This window comes from Aspergillus fijiensis, assembly GCF_003184825.1.
Source record: "Aspergillus fijiensis CBS 313.89 unplaced genomic scaffold BO72scaffold_3, whole genome shotgun sequence".
Classification (NCBI taxonomy): domain Eukaryota; kingdom Fungi; phylum Ascomycota; class Eurotiomycetes; order Eurotiales; family Aspergillaceae; genus Aspergillus; species Aspergillus fijiensis.
In genome coordinates this window covers 510,386-527,054 of record NW_024468979.1, presented here as the reverse complement: position 1 = coordinate 527,054, position 16,669 = coordinate 510,386, and the positions used below count along the sequence as shown (strand labels likewise).

The following is a 16,669-nucleotide window of genomic DNA, read 5'->3' as shown; positions in this document are numbered from 1 at the left end:
AGCAACTTCTTGGCTATTAGATGGATCAGAACTATCTTAGCACCCAGAATAATAAGAAATGGCCACAAAAGTACTTGTCAACCAACGTGATTTAGTCGAGGCTCACCCCGCTGATCTAACTAAGTGCGCATAGGAAACAAAGCATGAAAAGATACAGTTTAGTCGTAGAGGCTGTCGTCATTGCCGGCTTCGCCAAAAGTGTTGTTGTCCGCCACCTCACCCGAGGAAGGGAAGCGGAAGAAGGTGCTGCCGCCGGAGTTCTTCAAGCTCTGCGCGAAAGCCTCGTAGCGGCGGATCTCCACATCGCTAACCGACTTTCTGGCCGACTTCATCGCCTCCTCGAAGTGGGCACGGGTTAGCTCCGGCACGGGGTCCTCCTCCTCAAGCTCCTCGTCCTCCATCTTGACGTCCTCACCCTGGGCCTCGCGCTGCTTCTGGCGGTCGATGTCGGCGCTGATCGACTGCTTGATGGCGAGCTTGACAGCACGCTGAGTAACGAAGCCAAGATCGGCACCGGAGAAGCCGTGGGTCTTGCTGGCGATGAAGGAGATGTCGACATCAGGAGCAACGGGCGTCTTGCGCAGCTGGGCCTTAAGAATGCTCTCACGGGAGGCCTGGTCGGGCAGGGGAACGTAGACCAGAGTATCCAGACGACCCGGACGGACCAGGGCAGCGTCCAGCTGCTCGGGTCTATTCGTAGCACCGATGACGAAGACGTTCTTCTTGGAGGTCATACCATCCATTTCTGGGACGAGTCAGCTAGGAACTATCGAAGCAAAGGCGAAATAACATACCGGTTAGGAGCTGGTTGACCACACGGTCGGAAGCACCACCAGCATCGCCGACGGATCCACCACGGGACTTGGCAATGGAATCCAACTCATCGAGGAAAACGACGCAAGGGGCGGCGGCACGAGCCTTGTCGAAGATGTCACGGATGTTGCTCTCCGACTCACCGAACCACATGCTCAGCAACTCAGGACCCTTGACGGAAATGAAGTTGGCAGCGCACTCGTTGGCCACGGCCTTGGCCAGCATGGTCTTACCAGTACCAGGGGGGCCGTAGAACAGCACACCGCGAGAAGGAGAAAGACCGAACTTCTGGAACTTCTCGGGGTGGTCGACAGGGTACTGGACGCTCTCGATAAGCTCGCGCTTGACCTCCTCGAGACCACCAATATCCTCCCAACGGACGTTGGGGACCTCGACGACGGCAACCTCGCGCAGAGCGGAGGGGTTGGAGACACCAAGGGCGTAACGGAAGTTCTCCATGGTAACACCAAGAGAGTCGAGGACCTCAGCGTCAATGGTATCCTCATCCAAGTCAATCAGGTCCATCTTCTCACGGATCTGCTGCATGGCGGCCTCAGAGCAGAGCGAAGCGAGATCGGAACCGACATAACCGTGGGTCTCAGCAGCGATCGTCTCCAAGTCGACATCATCACCCAGCTTCATGTTCTTGGTGTGGATCGACAGAATCTCGAGACGGCCGGTAGGGTCAGGGATGCCGATGTCGACCTCACGATCGAAACGACCGAAACGACGAAGGGCAGGGTCGATGGAGTTGGGGCGGTTGGTGGCGGCCATCACAACGACGTTCGAGCGGGCCTTCATACCGTCCATGAGGGTGAGGAGCTGGGAGACAACACGGCGCTCGACTTCTCCGTTGGTCTTCTCACGCTTGGGGGCGATGGAATCGATTTCATCGATGAAGATGATGGCGGGGGAGTTCTTCTCGGCCTCCTCGAAAGCCTTTCGCAGGTTCGACTCGGACTCACCAGCCATCTTGGACATGATCTCGGGACCGTTGATCAGGAAGAAGAAGGCACCGGTCTCGTTGGCAACAGCACGAGCCATCAGAGTCTTACCAGTACCGGGAGGACCGTACATCAGGATACCACGAGGGGGCTTGATACCGATGGACTTGAAGAGCTGGGGGTGACGCAGGGGCAATTCGACCAACTCGCGGATCTGAGCCATCTGCTTGCGGCAGCCACCAATGTCATCGTAACCGACCTCGTTGAGGTTGCCCTCCTCGTCTTCACGCTGGATGGGCTCGCCCTCGCAGTGGATGATCGTGTCCTGGGCCACAATACCGTACTCTGGGGGATCGACCTCAACAACCTTGAACTCCACCTGTCTCATACCTCCTCGTACTGTAAACAGATCTCCCTGTCGGACGGGTCTGTAGGCTTCGCGGAAGTAGGGGGCAAGGTAGACGTCGAAGAGGGAGCCGGTCAGGCCCTCAACGGTGTCGGCAATAGGAAGGACGGCAATACGCTTGGCCTAAAACACAAAGAAGCCGCGGTTAGCCACCAACCACCGTCTGCTCTCGTTGGGCTGGACTCACATATTTGATGTCGGGGCAAGGGTGGACGGTGATCATGTCGCCGTGCTTGACACGGAGGTTGTGTCTGACGACACGGTTGATGCGAGCGCTGCCGTCATCGAGATCATCATCCGCCAAGACAATCAGAACCGTGTCCTTGCGCTTCTTGCCCTTGACAAGGACGGTATCACCGCGGAAGAGCTGGAGGGTCTCCATCGTGTTGTTGGAAAGGGCAATAACGGAGTTGTCATCGTTGACGGCATCGGTAACACTATTGACACACACACACACGTCAGTATCCCAGCCCCCGCTCCACAGAACAAATGACACAGGCAAACTCACATCAGAGAGTTGGGCTTCTTCTTCTTCTTGAGGATAGCGGTCGAGGTGTCGAGCTCCTAGCAACGAAAAATAAGTCAATATCACCAACAAGGTCCCTGCGGAGTCTGAAGGCAAAGTCTTTACCTCTTTCTTCTCGGCGCCCGAGGGGTCACTATGATGTATTAGCATGCGGGGCAAGACTGGAAATCTTGATGGATGGGGACCTACTTGAGGTTGACCCTCTTCTTGTCGTGGGTGTGGTCTGGCTCTGCGCTCATCTTGATGGAGTGTGAAGAAAGGCGCGTAAAGCAACGTAGTCACTGGGAAAGGTAGCAAGGACTGTTGCCGTACCGGATTAGGCGAGCTCGGTAACAGGCACGGAGGAAAGTGAAGATAAGGAAAGGAAGAAAGGAAAAGAGATCTCAGCAGACAGCAGGAAATGTCTGAGAGATGGCGCAATTTGGGGGGAGAGATGCAAAAGTGATAGAGCAGAATAGGTGGGTGAGTTTGGTGGGTGGAGAGAGGGAGATGGGGGAAGTGAGATTGAGTTGTAGGTTGGCAGAAGAGCTCCGGGTTGTTAAGAGGTGACGATAGCGCCAGGGCCTGTTCGGAAACTGATGACTTAAGCTGTTTGCAGAGATTCCTGAATCCTGAGCCACCCAAACACCCACCGCCTACCGCCTGCCGCCACCGCCTCGGGGGGAGAAGAACCGCATGGAAGCCGGTCGTATCCACAATGATCATCAGCCTCTGGCCCTTCTTTGCTTTGGGTGCTTGATAAGCCCGGGGAAGCTCTTCGAACTAACGATCTGATGACTGGCTAGTGTTTGAAGCGGTCGATCTGGTCTTTTCTGTTGGCTTTGACATTTAGAGGTGCCAATGGGGCTGCTGTGTCGATGCCTCAGGCATGACGCGATGTATCGTGCTGTGGCCTTAGGCATCATGGGCGATCTATCACATCAAGATGGCCTCTGTTCAACCAGCTTAACAAGCTGATACTCATACAGTGGCAAAGTAAGGACAGTTCGCCTCACTGAACTCTTGTTCTGGATCTTCGTCATGTTGTTCTCTCAATTGCCCGAGGATATCATGTCGAATCATTCAGAGTTCACAGCAACTCTGACAATACCCCTACTCTCAGTAAGTTAGTAAAAGAACAAGACATGAAGCGAATCAATCACAGAAAAGAACAAAATCATAGCTAACGGACTCACTAGCCCTGCTTGACACTGCGGCCTTATGGCTGTTTTACCAGTTCAGTGTGTGATAAAGTCACGTGGTCTGGTGAATGTACCAGCCCAGCGCCCCAGTATAGCATCAAGGAAGACTTCACCAGCGCACGCATGTAGTGAGAGCGCTGCCTACAGCCATGCGGGTCAACCTCACACTCGCCGACTAAGCGACGACATCATAGCTCCTCATGGTGTCGCATTCGGTAACACGATGGCACCCCACCCTCCAACTTCACATCCTCACCTTCCTTCTCCCCACCGACTATCCCCAGTACCTTTGTATCTCTATCCCTCTATTTGAAATCCTGTTCCTGTGCGTGAAAGACCCAAGATGAGCAGCCGTCCTAGCGCCATCAAGCGCCGCCCTAGCACCGTCCGCAATATGGAGTGCTTCCATTGGTACCCCGACAACTACAAGGTCGCGTATCAGAACCAGCTCAACATGACCCAGCTGCACCAGCTCCTGGCGGACGAGGATCAGCGCGTCATCTTCGTCTACGGCTGTCTCAAGCTTCCCACCGTCCTGCGCGCCTATTGTGACCAACCGGACAGTCTGCAGTTTGCCCGTAGGATGCAGCCGGCCCGGGCGGTGGGGTACAGGCTCTACGAGCGGACTCCCAACGGCGCCCCGTTCATGGTGTTCACCGGACAGGAGCACGATGTTGTCGAAGGCATGGTCGTGTTCGCGATTGACCACGAGGACGCCATCACCATGATGCACGGTGAGAGCGGCGGGATGGACGCTTGTCTGATCGAAATCGAGGCGGTCATCGTTGAGGACGGCTCCGGCCTGGCCGATCGCTGGGTCGAGGTGACCTACGCTCTGAAGGTGCACGCCCTGGTCTGGAACCGCAGTCTGGAGGGGATGCACTGGAAGGGTGTCACCGATTGGGCCGTCGACCTGTTTCTGCGCTCCGAGCATTATGACAAGTTCGTAAGTCTGTCGTTGACTTCCCTTTATGCGATATCCTCTAATATCAGATGGCCACAGAGACGTCCCGGCGAGCTCGTGTCGGAGGAAACCATCGACCCGGTGTTCCGCCTCTAAGCTCCAACTCTCGGCTCTAGCTTTTGAATGTCGCTGGATCAGGTACAACTTCATTGGATGCGTGCATGACTACTGGTTTAAGATCTGACTGCTTTCCCGTCATCGGTCTGCGACCTTTCTTCGAGACAACTTCCACATGTCCTATCTGACATTTCTACCTCCGGGTCTGCGACCTATTCCTTATTCCACATTGCCACAGGTTGACTCTGCATGGCGTTTGATACTCATTTACGCTACGATGCGATACGATACGATGACGATTTGATGCTCATTCACGATGTGATGACGCTTACGATGATGATAACGACATTGGCACGATCTGATGACTGCTGGTTCTTAGCGACACCTGATTTTTATCTATCACATGACGTGACGGGGCATCTTGGGAGTTTTCAGGGTGTCTCAGTTTGCTTGCGCTTCTTTCCTTTGTTTCTTGATCTATCCGCCTTCGAGGCCACAACGATCGAGCATCTAGCTCTAGCTGAAAATTGGATTTGGTATTTGGTGTGTTAGCTTGGATCCTATCCTGTATTTAGGCATCTAGCATGACGACCCCAATGAATACGCTTATCCAGGAACTCTATCGTCTAAGCCAAGCCATCGCGAAGCGAGCAAAGAACAGTAGCCTGAGGTAACCAAATCTGGAAGTCTAACCAACCATCGAGAATTCTACAAAGCCCAAATACCTCAACCTCAACCTCAAACCCCAAACCTACGTAGTAGTCCGCCCCCACGAATCCCAGACCTCCCAGGCCCCGGCCATAAAACTCACCAACCCGGTCAACTGCTCCGGGAACCCGATCCCCCCCTCAAAGCACCAATGCAAGCACAGCGGCGCCCAGCACACATTATTCACGAGACTCTTCCTCCACGCGCGGATCTCCCGGGCGTCTTCTGCTTCCGCCGACCCCTCCTTCCGCCCCTCCTGATTCTGTCGACTCCGCCGCAACCGCAGACTCCTCTCCCGCGCCAGCACGAAGAACTGCAAGAAGATATGCCCGAACCAGGCGCGCGTGCTCCACAGATCCCACTGCACGATGCCGCCCCACCGGTCGATGAGCCGGCGGCTGAGGATCCCCTTCGCGGCGAGGTAGCTTCCGTTCTCGAGGAGCTGGTAGATCACATTGACCAGGACCTGGAGGAGGGTGAGGATGTACAGCGTGCGGTCTTGGGGCGGGGAGCGCAGGGTCGCGGCGCCCCAGGTCCAGAGCGGGAGGAGGCCGAGGAGGCGCAGGGTGTACCGGGTTTCGGACATGAGGGAGGAGAGGGCGAGGAGGGGGGGTTTGTTTGGTGTGCTTGGTGAGGTGGTGGGTGGTGGCGGCGCGGAGGGGGTAGGCTTGGAGGGGGAGTGTTGGGCGAGATGGCGCTGCTGACGACGGAGACGCGCGAGGAGGCTTAGGCGGGTTTGGAAGGCGAGCCAGGGCGCCGAGGCGAGGAGGTGGTGCAGGGCGTGCGAGAGGTAGCCTGTTACGGCGAGGACGCGTTCGGTGCCGGCTGCTGTGGTGGTGAGTCTGTCGTTGTTAGTATGGAGTGTACGGTTGGAGGAGTGGTGGCTTGTGTTTTGGGAAGGATGGGAGAGGGCGGGGACCTACTTGTCGAGTCGCTCGATGGTGGTATCGGTTGCCCGAAGGGCTGCCAGCAGCTGACGACGAGCATGGAGGAGAGAGGAAGCTGATTGTGCTTTTGGTTTTGGTTGTGGTGGTGGTGAGGATCCCCGCGTTGGGTCTGAGGACGGCGATTTCCCCTCATCTTCTTGTGCTGGTGGTGGTGGTGGTGGTGATGGTGTGCTCTCACTTGGAGCCGATTCAGTGGTAACTTCGGGGTCTGCCATATTGTCTGGTGTATCCTGCGTCAGTCATCGCCAGCAGACGTCCAGGAGGGTCGGACGGAAGGGGGGTGGAGTGGAAGAGTACTATATAGACCAGGCGGTCATCTGCATCTGATCAGCCGTCGGTGCTTGGCGCGCGTGCCGAGGTTCGGAATTGGCTCGGAATGGGAAAGTCGATGGAGTTTGGAGTTGAACCGCGGGTCATTTTTGTTGATGAGATTAGATAACTATCCTGCCTGCCCCATTCAGTCGGTCATCGGATGGGGATGGACCTTACCAGATAATGGGTGGAATGGGTGGGTTTAGCGCCGCTGTTCGGTTTACGTAGTTCGCTAATTGATACACTAACTAACTTACTGTTGACCTTTCCTTGACTTCATGATTTCATTATCATCATGATCATGTAGCTCTGGCGACAACTCCTGCGGGATCCATTTTCATTCAATGCTCACTAAATCTTCCGTAGATTTCCAAGTACTCTTACAGCACAACATGTGAAATGTTACCCCGACCACACAACCTCCCCACTTCAATTCCTAGCTCAACGTCCCAGCACCAACATGACAAACCAATTCAGCGACCACGGCACATTAGTGGAGACAGGAGCCTTATAGTTCACCCCAAGATGAGGCCACTTCAAGCCCTCTTCCCCCGTCACAATATCAAGATTGGGTCAACCAAATCCGACTCGTCCGAGCCAACCGAGTCCTCCGAGTCACTCGTCCCTTCGTAGCACTCATCGCCCCTTTCAACGCGCTCCAGTTTCCCTTTACCCTTATCTTTACTTGCTTCTCCCTCAGTTTCCACCTCCTCGCTAGCCTCCACCTCAGTTTCCACCTCCTCGCTGACCTCCTCCTCCTCCTCAAACTCCTCTTCCTCACTACTATCCCCATCCTCACTATGAGACTCCTCTTCCCAAGGCTCCACCTCTTCAACAACCGGCATGACATCCTCCCAGACATGGAGACCCGAATTAATACAGCGCTCGCGACCCACCATCTGCCCAAACCGGAACACCTCGCGCTCCTCTCGCACCTCTTCCGGGTCCGCAGCCATGAGGTATCCGGGAGCCATGGGGAAGGGACAGGGGCCGCGCGGGCCACGAGGGCAGGGCGGCTGTTCCACCTGTCTGCGACACCGCCAAAGGAATTCACCATATCTCCTCTTCCGCAGTGTCGCGCGCAAGTGATTCCCGATATTGATCCAGACGGAGGAAGCTTCAGCACTGTAATCCCTCGGCGAGGGCGTCAGGCTGCGTCCGAGGGGTTCGAGGATGGCCTGTAGCCTGGCGCGCGCTCGCTGCAGCCGGTTAACCGGGGGTGGATAGTAGCTTGCGTTGGAGGGGTGGGAGGAGAGGGGTCCGTGGAACTGGCGGGGGGCTGCTGTTGCTGTCACTGGGTAGGAGGGTAATACGGTTGTGGATGAGGATAATGCTTGGCTTATTGGAGGTGGAGGGAGGGGCAGGTGGTGTGGGGACTGCGATGCACTGTTTAATCTGGCAATGGGGTAGGTGGGTAGCACTGATGGAGATCGGTTGCTGAAATCTCCTGTGGATGAGGAGGTGTAGGGAGACTGGGAGCCAGAGCTGGTAGCATCACTGGTCGATGTCGACATGTACGACGGTAGATCCACTGTCGACCTGGACGCAGGGCTTGTCACTCTCGAGCCAGAAGAGGAACTCTGAGAAGTAGACCCCGTGGCTGCGTTTGGGAGATAAGACGATAAGCGTGCTACACCACGATAGCTGGACACGGCATTTCGTGCGGGCTGCGACTCGCCTCCATAGTATCGAGGCACCGGAGGAGGAGTGACGGATGGGTTGGGTCGCTGCCCTAGATTGGAGACGAACACTGCGTTCACGACCACCCGCTCGCCCAAGTTGAAGGCACCCGGGAGTGGGAATTCGGGTCTACACACTGCGTTGATGCTGTCCCATGCTCGTTCCAAGTGTGCTGGTACGCAGCGATGACAAGCCCGCCATTTGCAATGTGGGATAGACTGTAGTGGGGGAGCTGAAGTGTCAGAGTCTGCGACTGGAAGCACGCCTTGAGTAATAGAGTCTGGACTGCGACAGGCATTCTGCGGAATATCCTCGCCATGCTTCACTCGCCCGGTAGTGGGTGAAGCATCGGTAGCGATCGAGCTACGACTCTGCTGAACATCTTCAATCAGCTGAACATGGGGACCATCGTCATCGGAGTCAGTATTCTGCTCTTCCTCCGCCCTGTGCATGGAAGGAAAGACGGTGACCCTCGAATAGCGTTCGTTGTACGCAACTCTCTCTTCGTACGCCCGACGGAAGACAGTGAGTTTCTGTTCGAGCAGTGTTTCCTTCTGCGCATCCGTGTACTTCCCAGCCTTAATGGCGTCGACCATCCACGCACTCAGCACCTCTCCGTCTCTGGTACCATTCGGGTCCCCGAAGCCGGGCTCGTCCACGGAACACTGATACAGCCAGCCGAGCGCCGGTCTACGGCCGCAGCGGTCACACACTTCGTGCGGATCCACGAGGGGCACCCGGTCCATTTTGCCATGTTTACACGAGCGGAGCCCCCATGGACGATCGTCTTCCACTGCCTGGTTCACGGGCCCATAGAAGATCGGGTCTCGGTCCCGGTCGATACGAGCGAGGAGTACTCTTGCGATCGCCGTTCGATTGACGCCGTTGGCTCGATTGTGGTTACCTGGGGTAGATGGCGGCTCGGCTCTCGCGGTGCTGTTGTTTGCGGGGCCGGGCGAAAGGACCGAATCTCGTTCGAACAACGGCTCTGTTATTCCTCTGATAGAGCTGGATGAACGGTTAGTCTGGATGTAGGCACTGGTTTTGGAGATAGAGGGTTGGCTTGGGCGGGATGATACCTTGTAGACGAAGTACGAGGACAGCTTGTGACACGCTCTGCAAAGTGCAAGCTTGTCTCGAAGTCAAGGCCAGTCCATGGTCTCTGACTTTGGAGAGGGTCGGTCTCAAGCTCTGAAGGCTCAGAGGCGGGGACATGATTGTGCTCGGTTGCTCTAGCGGGCTCCTGTTGCTCGGGGCTATGCTCGATGGCTCTCTCAGCACTACCCACGCGGTTGTTCTCGACAGATGCAACTTCTACAGAGACACGGAGCTCAGACTCTTGGTCATGTGGAGTATCTGCGGGATGAGATGGATCATGGTCAGATAGTGTTGCCGGGATCTCCGCTGAGGTGTCCATGTTGGACGAGGAGTCCGGCTCTGTGTTGGACTTGCTTGCAGAAAGTTTTTTCATTTCTTCTGCGTGAGAACAGTGCTGGAGGCTTTAGAAGATGGAGAGAACGTGTGAACCGCCTCTAGCAGACTGGATAGCTAACTGAGATGTATCTATTCCGTGATCTGAGAACGCTAGATAGCAAAGGACAAGAAGCATGGACGTATGAACACGGAGGGGACAGAGGAAGCAGAGAACAGCAGAAAATGAGATAGCTAGCTAGAACACGCTCATGTTCACCAGTGAACGTAACATTGCGTCGGAGCAGATGGGAATCGTCGGGGGCGACCCTCTGTTTTGTTGGGATGTGCATAATGTCGCTCTGGCTGACCTGAGCGCAAAGGAGAAAGCGCAAACACCAAGACGAGCGCAGTCTGAGCAGAAGCTCACATGGTTGCGGATAGCCCTACTTCTCCGATGAATGAAATCACAGCAGTGCAGTAGTAGACTATACTTGGCCAATGCACTGGCTATCGATCTTGAGATACAAAGAAATTGTACTGAATTCTTCTCTAGAAACTCTTTGGCATCGGACTTAGTTACATTTACCTACATGTCTGTTAGTACATGAGCCTGGATTTCTTGAAAGAAGGGGATGAAGTACAGATATAGTATCTAGAAGCAGAACAGCCCTGCCTGGTGGTGGTTATCACCCTCAGTCAACATCAACGGCCTGCACTTATCCGAAATAGGCTGAGTTTTCCGAGCTCATCCTGGTATTAATGCACCTGAGAGTTCTGACGAAGACTGTGCAAGATTGTTTCCAGTCATTGTTAGCTGCAACAAATTGCGAATGAACAAAACATCTAAATATCTTGATTGTTTACATAGATGAAGATACAGAAGGAAAATTAGTAGTGGTGATGGCGGAGTAACTACGGTAATTGTTATGTACATAGTCGGAGGTGACCGAAGGACAGCGGCGGAATCCCTACCGAGCTGAGCTGATCTTACCGTACTGTACGGAGGCCTTACCTAGTCAAACAGGTATAAAGTTGACGCGAGGTCCATTTGTTCTGTAACTTCTGTTTGTGGCCGGTTTGACCTTCCCAGTTTCCCACTGACTGCCACTGACTGTCTCTCTCCTTCTCCGACTTCGCCCTCACCTTTGCCCTCCCTCCTCTAGCTTCAAAGTGAATTGTTATTTGTTGTCATTCTGCTTCTTTCCCTTCAGAATCTTCCAAGTTGGGTCTACTTCCACTTCTACTACTACTACATTTCCCCCGCGGGTGTTTCCATTGTGACAGTACAAGCAATTGACTGACGTGTGCTGGTTCCAATCGATTGGAGTTGTAACCTCGGTAAGCACTGATTTATTACCAGCCTTGAACCACCCATCGGCTTCCAGCCTCTCCTCATCGCGGGCCATTTCCCTCTTCCTCCTCCACTTCAGCCGATAAACAAACCAACCCCTGGTCCGACCCTCTCTTGCGCGGGACGCCCATCCGACCATTTGCCTGCCAATTTCCCTTCCCCCCCAGTCTGTCCCCCAACAATACCCACTCACTCACCACACCTTATTCCATCCGCATCCCTCCGTTGCTTCTACTGTCCATTGCAACCCTGAATGGTTTCCTCTTACTTACAGCTCCTGCGATCACCTTAGACTGCCTTACTGCTCTGCTATCTCTACGCAATTGCCGTCACCAACGTTATCTCGGATTTCCGATCGCTCATCTACCCACACCATCTAGATCGCGCGCTTAATCTCCTTCCTTCGATCCAACAGCAGCAGCAGCAGCCATGTCCGCCAAATTCCAAGATGAGGCCGTCACCTCCCTCCGGAAAGACACAAAAGAATTGGTGCACAAAGTCGGCGAGCGACTGACTGGCGGGGGTTATCTCAACGTACGTTGGTCTCTGGTGTTGACGTTTGAAACCCTCCCGGACAACTCTGGCTGACTGGCTCTTCTCGGCCGACTCTAGCTCTACCTCCGCCAACTGCAGCAAAACCCCCTGCGCACCAAGATGTTGACGTCGGGAGTGCTGTCCGGTCTGCAGGAGATCCTGGCGTCCTGGATCGCGCACGATGTCAGCAAGAACGGCCACTACCTCAGCCCGCGGGTGCCCAAGATGGTCCTGTACGGCATGTTCATCAGCGCCCCGCTGGGCCACTTCCTGATCGGGATCCTCCAAAAGGTGTTCGCTGGACGGACTAGCCTGAAGGCCAAGGTGCTGCAGATCTTGGCCAGCAACCTGCTCGTGAGTGTCGCACGCGATGCACGAGGGATTCCAATCCGCTGACTCGGCCCGCAGGTCTCCCCCATCCAGAACGCCGTGTACCTGACCAGCATGGCGGTCATTGCCGGTGCGCGCACCATCCACCAGGTCCGCGCCACCGTCCGGGCGGGCTTCATGCCCGTCATGAAGGTCAGCTGGGTGACCTCGCCCATCGCGCTGGCCTTTGCGCAGAAGTTCCTGCCGGAGCACACCTGGGTGCCGTTCTTCAACATTGTCGGGTTCGTCATCGGAACCTACGTCAACACCCACACGAAGAAGAAGCGCCTCGAAGCGCTCCGGAAGGTGAGCCTCATGTTGTTCCGTAGGTGGAACAGTGCTAATCCCATACCAGCGTTACGACCAGCGTCGTGGTCCCGGCAGCGAGTACGACAAGGGCGACTACCGGTAAATACTGTACATATGAAAATCCAACCTCCATGACCATCGCTGGTCGATTGAGGGTAATGCGGCCAATATACCCATGACGACCACCTCCTCTTTGACCTATGCCATCTACATATGCCATCTACCTATACCACCCACTCCATGCCCCCGCCCCGAATGATGTTCAATTTGCGATATGTCCCGTTCATGGCTCTGGCGTTGCGACGAGTGTCTATCCTGCTATGATGAAACCATATTTACGTAGTATATCGCCATTCGAACCGCAAATGGAAATCCATACCTTAAGCCCCGTTGACACCGTTAAGCTGCGCTTAGTCTCCCTCGTGGCAGTAGTCACCCCGAGTCAACCAAGTACATCCTACAACTCTCCACCTGAAAACACGATAGAAAATCCATTCATCAACACCACTGCATGCGTATCTACCTTCCAACCACAACCAACCACCCCACAACCCAACCTTCCATCCCCTCTACCACCCCGCCACAAATAAACCTACTCAACCTCCATCTCCCCACCCGCACCGCCACCCTTCCTCTTCCCCACCACAAACTCCACAAACTCATCAATCACCCCGGGCCACGCCCCATCCGCACTCCACCACCCCATCGCCTCATCCTCGCCCGTCTTGCGCATGAACACCTCCACCTGCTCCCACAGATCCTTATTGACGGGCCGCGGCCCGCGCCCCTCCAGGAACTCGAGCCACCAGTCCAGCCACGGCGTCGTCGCCGAGCCCCACGCCACGCCGCCGTGCTCCGCCGTGAAGAACAGCCGCCACTGCTCCGCCGCGATCTCGAACTGCAGGTTGCGCTGGCCCTGCATCCGGCACAGCGGGAACGTGTACCGGTACACCCGGCGGAAGAGGTCCGGTTCGATAGGCAGGCGCGCGCGGAGCTCCGCCGCGTGCGCCGTCATTTTGGCGAGGGTGTCGGCTCTATCCCTCTTCAGTATCAGGGTTTTATCTTAAGGGGGGAGGAACTGGGGGAAGGGGGTGGGGGAACAGGGGAACTAGGGGATTGGGGTAAAAGGTATAAGGAAGGGGGTAGGGGCAAAGGGTAGGGGGCGTACCCGAGAGCGCGCCATCCATGCAGAAATCCTTCTCGCGTGAATTCGCCCATCGTCGGGGATTTGACGAGCTCCGCGATGGCGAGGCAGGTTACTTCGTCGAGTTGCACGGAGATGTCGCCTAGGAACCGCATTACGCCGTCGATGCCGATGGTCTCGGGGGATTCTTCGGGGGAGTCTGGTGGGGTTTAGTTGGGGTGGGATGGGGAGTTTTGGGGATTGAGGGGGAAGTACCGCTGTAGCTGTCGAAGATCTTGTTGATCGCGCTTGTGCTGGCTCCGGCGCCAGAGGGGCTTTGGAAGTATCTGTGGTTTTGGGGGTGGTTAGTGCGGTTGAGGTGATGGGATGGTCTATGGGTTGAGATGGCAGGGTGGTCTATGAGAGGGGTTGGAGAGGGTTTCCTGTGGTTGCTGGGCTGGCGGTTGGCTTGTGGTCTTGCAATGATATCGGGCTCGTAGCTTGGCCAGATGGTAGATGGGCGTTGTCGTTGTAGCGACGGTGCCAATCCATGATTGACTTGCTTAAGGACCAATCGCTTTTTTAGTGAAGTGCAAGCAACGGAGGCTAAGCTATCCATCTGGCGAGAGATATTGCTCTGAACCAGATTGCATGGCCGCCTGGCTGCTGACTTGCGCTTGGCGATTCATCGATGGATTCGTGGCGAGCTCCTAATGCCATAACTGCCATAACCACCGAGTCCCGTGAGCTGGTCCGCCTGGTACAAATTCCATGCACCACAAGCCATCCTGGCTCCGAGAGAAACACCCAAGAACAAAGCACCGGCCTAGCAACCCATGAAGCCGCAACCGCAACCCAGGCAGGATGGACCCGGATCATCAGATGATGATACCCACAAAAAGACATCCCCGGAGTGAGAGTAAGACCATATCCCATGAGCGAGAAGGAGGCAAGCACCTACGTATTGATAGCTTCTTCAAGGTCCCATCGTGCCGCTTTCAAGAACTATACCAATCAACAGCACCGGTTAGCCACATATCCCACGCACGTGATGCCCCCGGAGCCATGAACCGGATAGGACAGGGGCGAAACATGATCGGAGAGATCGGTCGAAATTACCTTGGCAGCCGCTGTGTCCTTCGCTTGCGTGAAGCTGATGAACTGTGCTATTTGTTGCTTCTGCAGACTCGAGTAGGGCGGCATGATGATGGATGATGGTGGTCGTGGTGGTGGGGGTGTGGCTTGCCCGGATCAAATGTTGACGATGGCGGGGGAACCTCTGCGCGCGCGCGGAAAAGCTCAGATGATCAGAATGAAGGCCGTGCAAGTCTGAGATTGTGTTATGTGTATAGCAAGATTGGAAGCTATCGGGGCGAAGGGATGAACGCCAAAGTTGAGACTGCGAACGCCTCCGGCTGGTTGTCGCAGTTCTTAATTTGTTTCTCGATGAGGGGGGGAGATCGGCCGAATTGAGCGGTGGTTTCCGCTGCAGTGCCCGCTGAGAGAGTGAGAGAGTTCAGTTGCCCGTGGCCCCGTGCACGTGCCCCGCATCGGATGCTGCTGGTTCGGATATCAGATCTCTCTCAGTGAAGGTGGTCGATCAGGGCTGCCATGGCTACTATAGTCTAGTCATTCACTGAATTCACATTTGGAAAGCGGGGGTATGACTGGACTCATTCACACTGTACTACATGTCCACGGTTTCACACCTTTCTACATATCAGAGATGAAAAACTACTCCGGTCCAGAGCTCCAATAGTGCAATGCAGCACTAATCTAATTCTGAACAACAGGATTATAGACAGTACCAAATGATGCCAATAATGATATTGTCTCATGCGTCAGACATAGTACAAGGCTAGACACCAGGATAAAGACTTTTCTAGACAGAACAACCATAGCCACACAATGAAAAAAAAAACGACTCCAAAACTCCTGCGAGAATCCCAAGGTATCTATAAAAAATAACCCCATGATCGATTCCGCGTATGCAACACTTTTCTCTAGGTCGTGAAAAGAGTATCTTCCTGTGCAATGGGTCAGCACTCTGCCCGTCTCGATTTCCAAAAAGCAAGCTCACCTCTCTCAGATACTCTCCGCAATCTGCCTGGCGGAAGACGACAATCGCCGTGGGCTCGAGTTTCCGTGCCTCGGCAGTGGACCGAGCAGTGACTCCGAATCCCTACAATCAATAAGTCAGCGACCATTGCGGCCAGAGCTGGACGCGCGACGAGAGCATCTTTACCAAAGGTGTATCATTCTGGTCGAGCACAACCACTCCAGCATGCTCCGGGCAGTCATCGGACCATCTTCCGACGTGCGCCTTGACAACGTTGCCCTGGCAAGTAATTAGCATCAGTTCGCCATCACCCTGTACCCCAGCGGCAAAGCCGCGCGTCAACACCCTAAGAAAACTTACTCCGTACAAGAACGGGGCGACACCGTTCGGCTTGATCCAGACCTTGAACCGCGCGTGAGGGGAGATCACGTCCAGCGCAGTGATGTGGAGCTACACAACGTCAGTCAATCCGAATCACATGGCCCGCCCTCACAACCGGTATGCCCTTACTCTCATCTTTCCGGTCTTGGTAAGCTTTCCGATCGCAGTACCCATCGACAGCAAGCAATCGCGAGGAATGGAGGTCGCCAGGTTGGCCAAGGACAGCGGGACGTAGTAGATGCGGCTGCCGATCATGCGGAACACATAGCGGTCGTTGTCTTCGGAACCGGCCGTGATCAGATTCGAGATGGACCGTCCACAGTAGGCACTGAGCTTCTCAAAGAGCGTCTTCGTCTCCTCTAGAGTCTCCGAGTCAGCAATCCGGTGCGGTAATGGTCTGCAGCGATTGCGCTGTCTGCAGCAGATGAGTCCCAAGGCAAGACTAACCTTCAGTAAGTTGACGCATGATGAAATGTGATCTAAGTACGACACGGCGTACTCAAAGAGAAGAAGGAAAAGATATACACGGACGAAATTCGAATCGAAAAATGCTTGGAGGGGGTTTATCAAAAAAAGAGCAATCTTGAAGTCA

General features: G+C 55.0%; 7 protein-coding genes across 7 annotated transcripts; 2 read left to right on the top strand and 5 right to left on the bottom strand.

Annotated features, from left to right (window-relative positions):
* Positions 1-158: 158 nt before the first annotated feature.
* cdc48 (AAA family ATPase CDC48) lies at positions 159-2,928 on the bottom strand (the record flags this gene model as incomplete). The annotated part of the gene is made up of 6 exons (XM_040940858.1): positions 159-745; positions 795-2,286; positions 2,351-2,600; positions 2,672-2,727; positions 2,795-2,822; positions 2,879-2,928. 6 exons carry the CDS (start codon positions 2,926-2,928, stop codon positions 159-161), a joined length of 2,463 nt encoding a protein of 820 aa, XP_040806123.1.
* A 1,144-nt stretch (positions 2,929-4,072) lies between these two features.
* On the top strand, positions 4,073-5,313 carry BO72DRAFT_139298 (gamma-glutamylcyclotransferase family protein). Its single transcript, XM_040939164.1, has 2 exons — positions 4,073-4,816; positions 4,874-5,313. The coding sequence occupies exons 1-2, from the start codon at positions 4,214-4,216 to the stop codon at positions 4,928-4,930; spliced, it is 660 nt and encodes a 219-aa protein (XP_040806122.1). The 5' UTR covers positions 4,073-4,213; the 3' UTR covers positions 4,931-5,313.
* A 3-nt stretch (positions 5,314-5,316) lies between these two features.
* On the bottom strand, positions 5,317-6,916 carry BO72DRAFT_523974 (uncharacterized protein). Its single transcript, XM_040949826.1, has 2 exons — positions 6,523-6,916; positions 5,317-6,441 (listed from the first exon to the last, which is right to left on the bottom strand). The coding sequence occupies exons 1-2, from the start codon at positions 6,759-6,761 to the stop codon at positions 5,643-5,645; spliced, it is 1,038 nt and encodes a 345-aa protein (XP_040806121.1). The 5' UTR covers positions 6,762-6,916; the 3' UTR covers positions 5,317-5,642.
* A 2,490-nt stretch (positions 6,917-9,406) lies between these two features.
* BO72DRAFT_139237 (uncharacterized protein) lies at positions 9,407-10,114 on the bottom strand. Its single transcript, XM_040939162.1, has one exon. It carries the CDS (start codon positions 10,007-10,009, stop codon positions 9,530-9,532), a length of 480 nt encoding a protein of 159 aa, XP_040806120.1. The 5' UTR covers positions 10,010-10,114; the 3' UTR covers positions 9,407-9,529.
* Positions 10,115-11,731: 1,617 nt separating this feature from the next.
* Positions 11,732-12,617, top strand: BO72DRAFT_367566 (Mpv17/PMP22 family protein; the record flags this gene model as incomplete). The annotated part of the gene is made up of 4 exons (XM_040940844.1): positions 11,732-11,836; positions 11,936-12,190; positions 12,245-12,511; positions 12,561-12,617. The coding sequence occupies 4 exons, from the start codon at positions 11,732-11,734 to the stop codon at positions 12,615-12,617; spliced, it is 684 nt and encodes a 227-aa protein (XP_040806119.1).
* Positions 12,618-13,106: 489 nt separating this feature from the next.
* Positions 13,107-14,840, bottom strand: BO72DRAFT_367801 (defective in cullin neddylation 1 family protein; the record flags this gene model as incomplete). The annotated part of the gene is made up of 5 exons (XM_040940853.1): positions 13,107-13,548; positions 13,683-13,857; positions 13,914-13,984; positions 14,599-14,642; positions 14,757-14,840. 5 exons carry the CDS (start codon positions 14,838-14,840, stop codon positions 13,107-13,109), a joined length of 816 nt encoding a protein of 271 aa, XP_040806118.1.
* Positions 14,841-15,458: 618 nt separating this feature from the next.
* On the bottom strand, positions 15,459-16,645 carry BO72DRAFT_444076 (ribosome biosynthesis protein NIP7). Its single transcript, XM_040943733.1, has 6 exons — positions 16,525-16,645; positions 16,207-16,436; positions 16,057-16,146; positions 15,883-15,975; positions 15,718-15,819; positions 15,459-15,664 (listed from the first exon to the last, which is right to left on the bottom strand). Exons 1-6 carry the CDS (start codon positions 16,541-16,543, stop codon positions 15,641-15,643), a joined length of 558 nt encoding a protein of 185 aa, XP_040806117.1. The 5' UTR covers positions 16,544-16,645; the 3' UTR covers positions 15,459-15,640.
* Between the last annotated feature and the right edge of the window lie 24 nt (positions 16,646-16,669).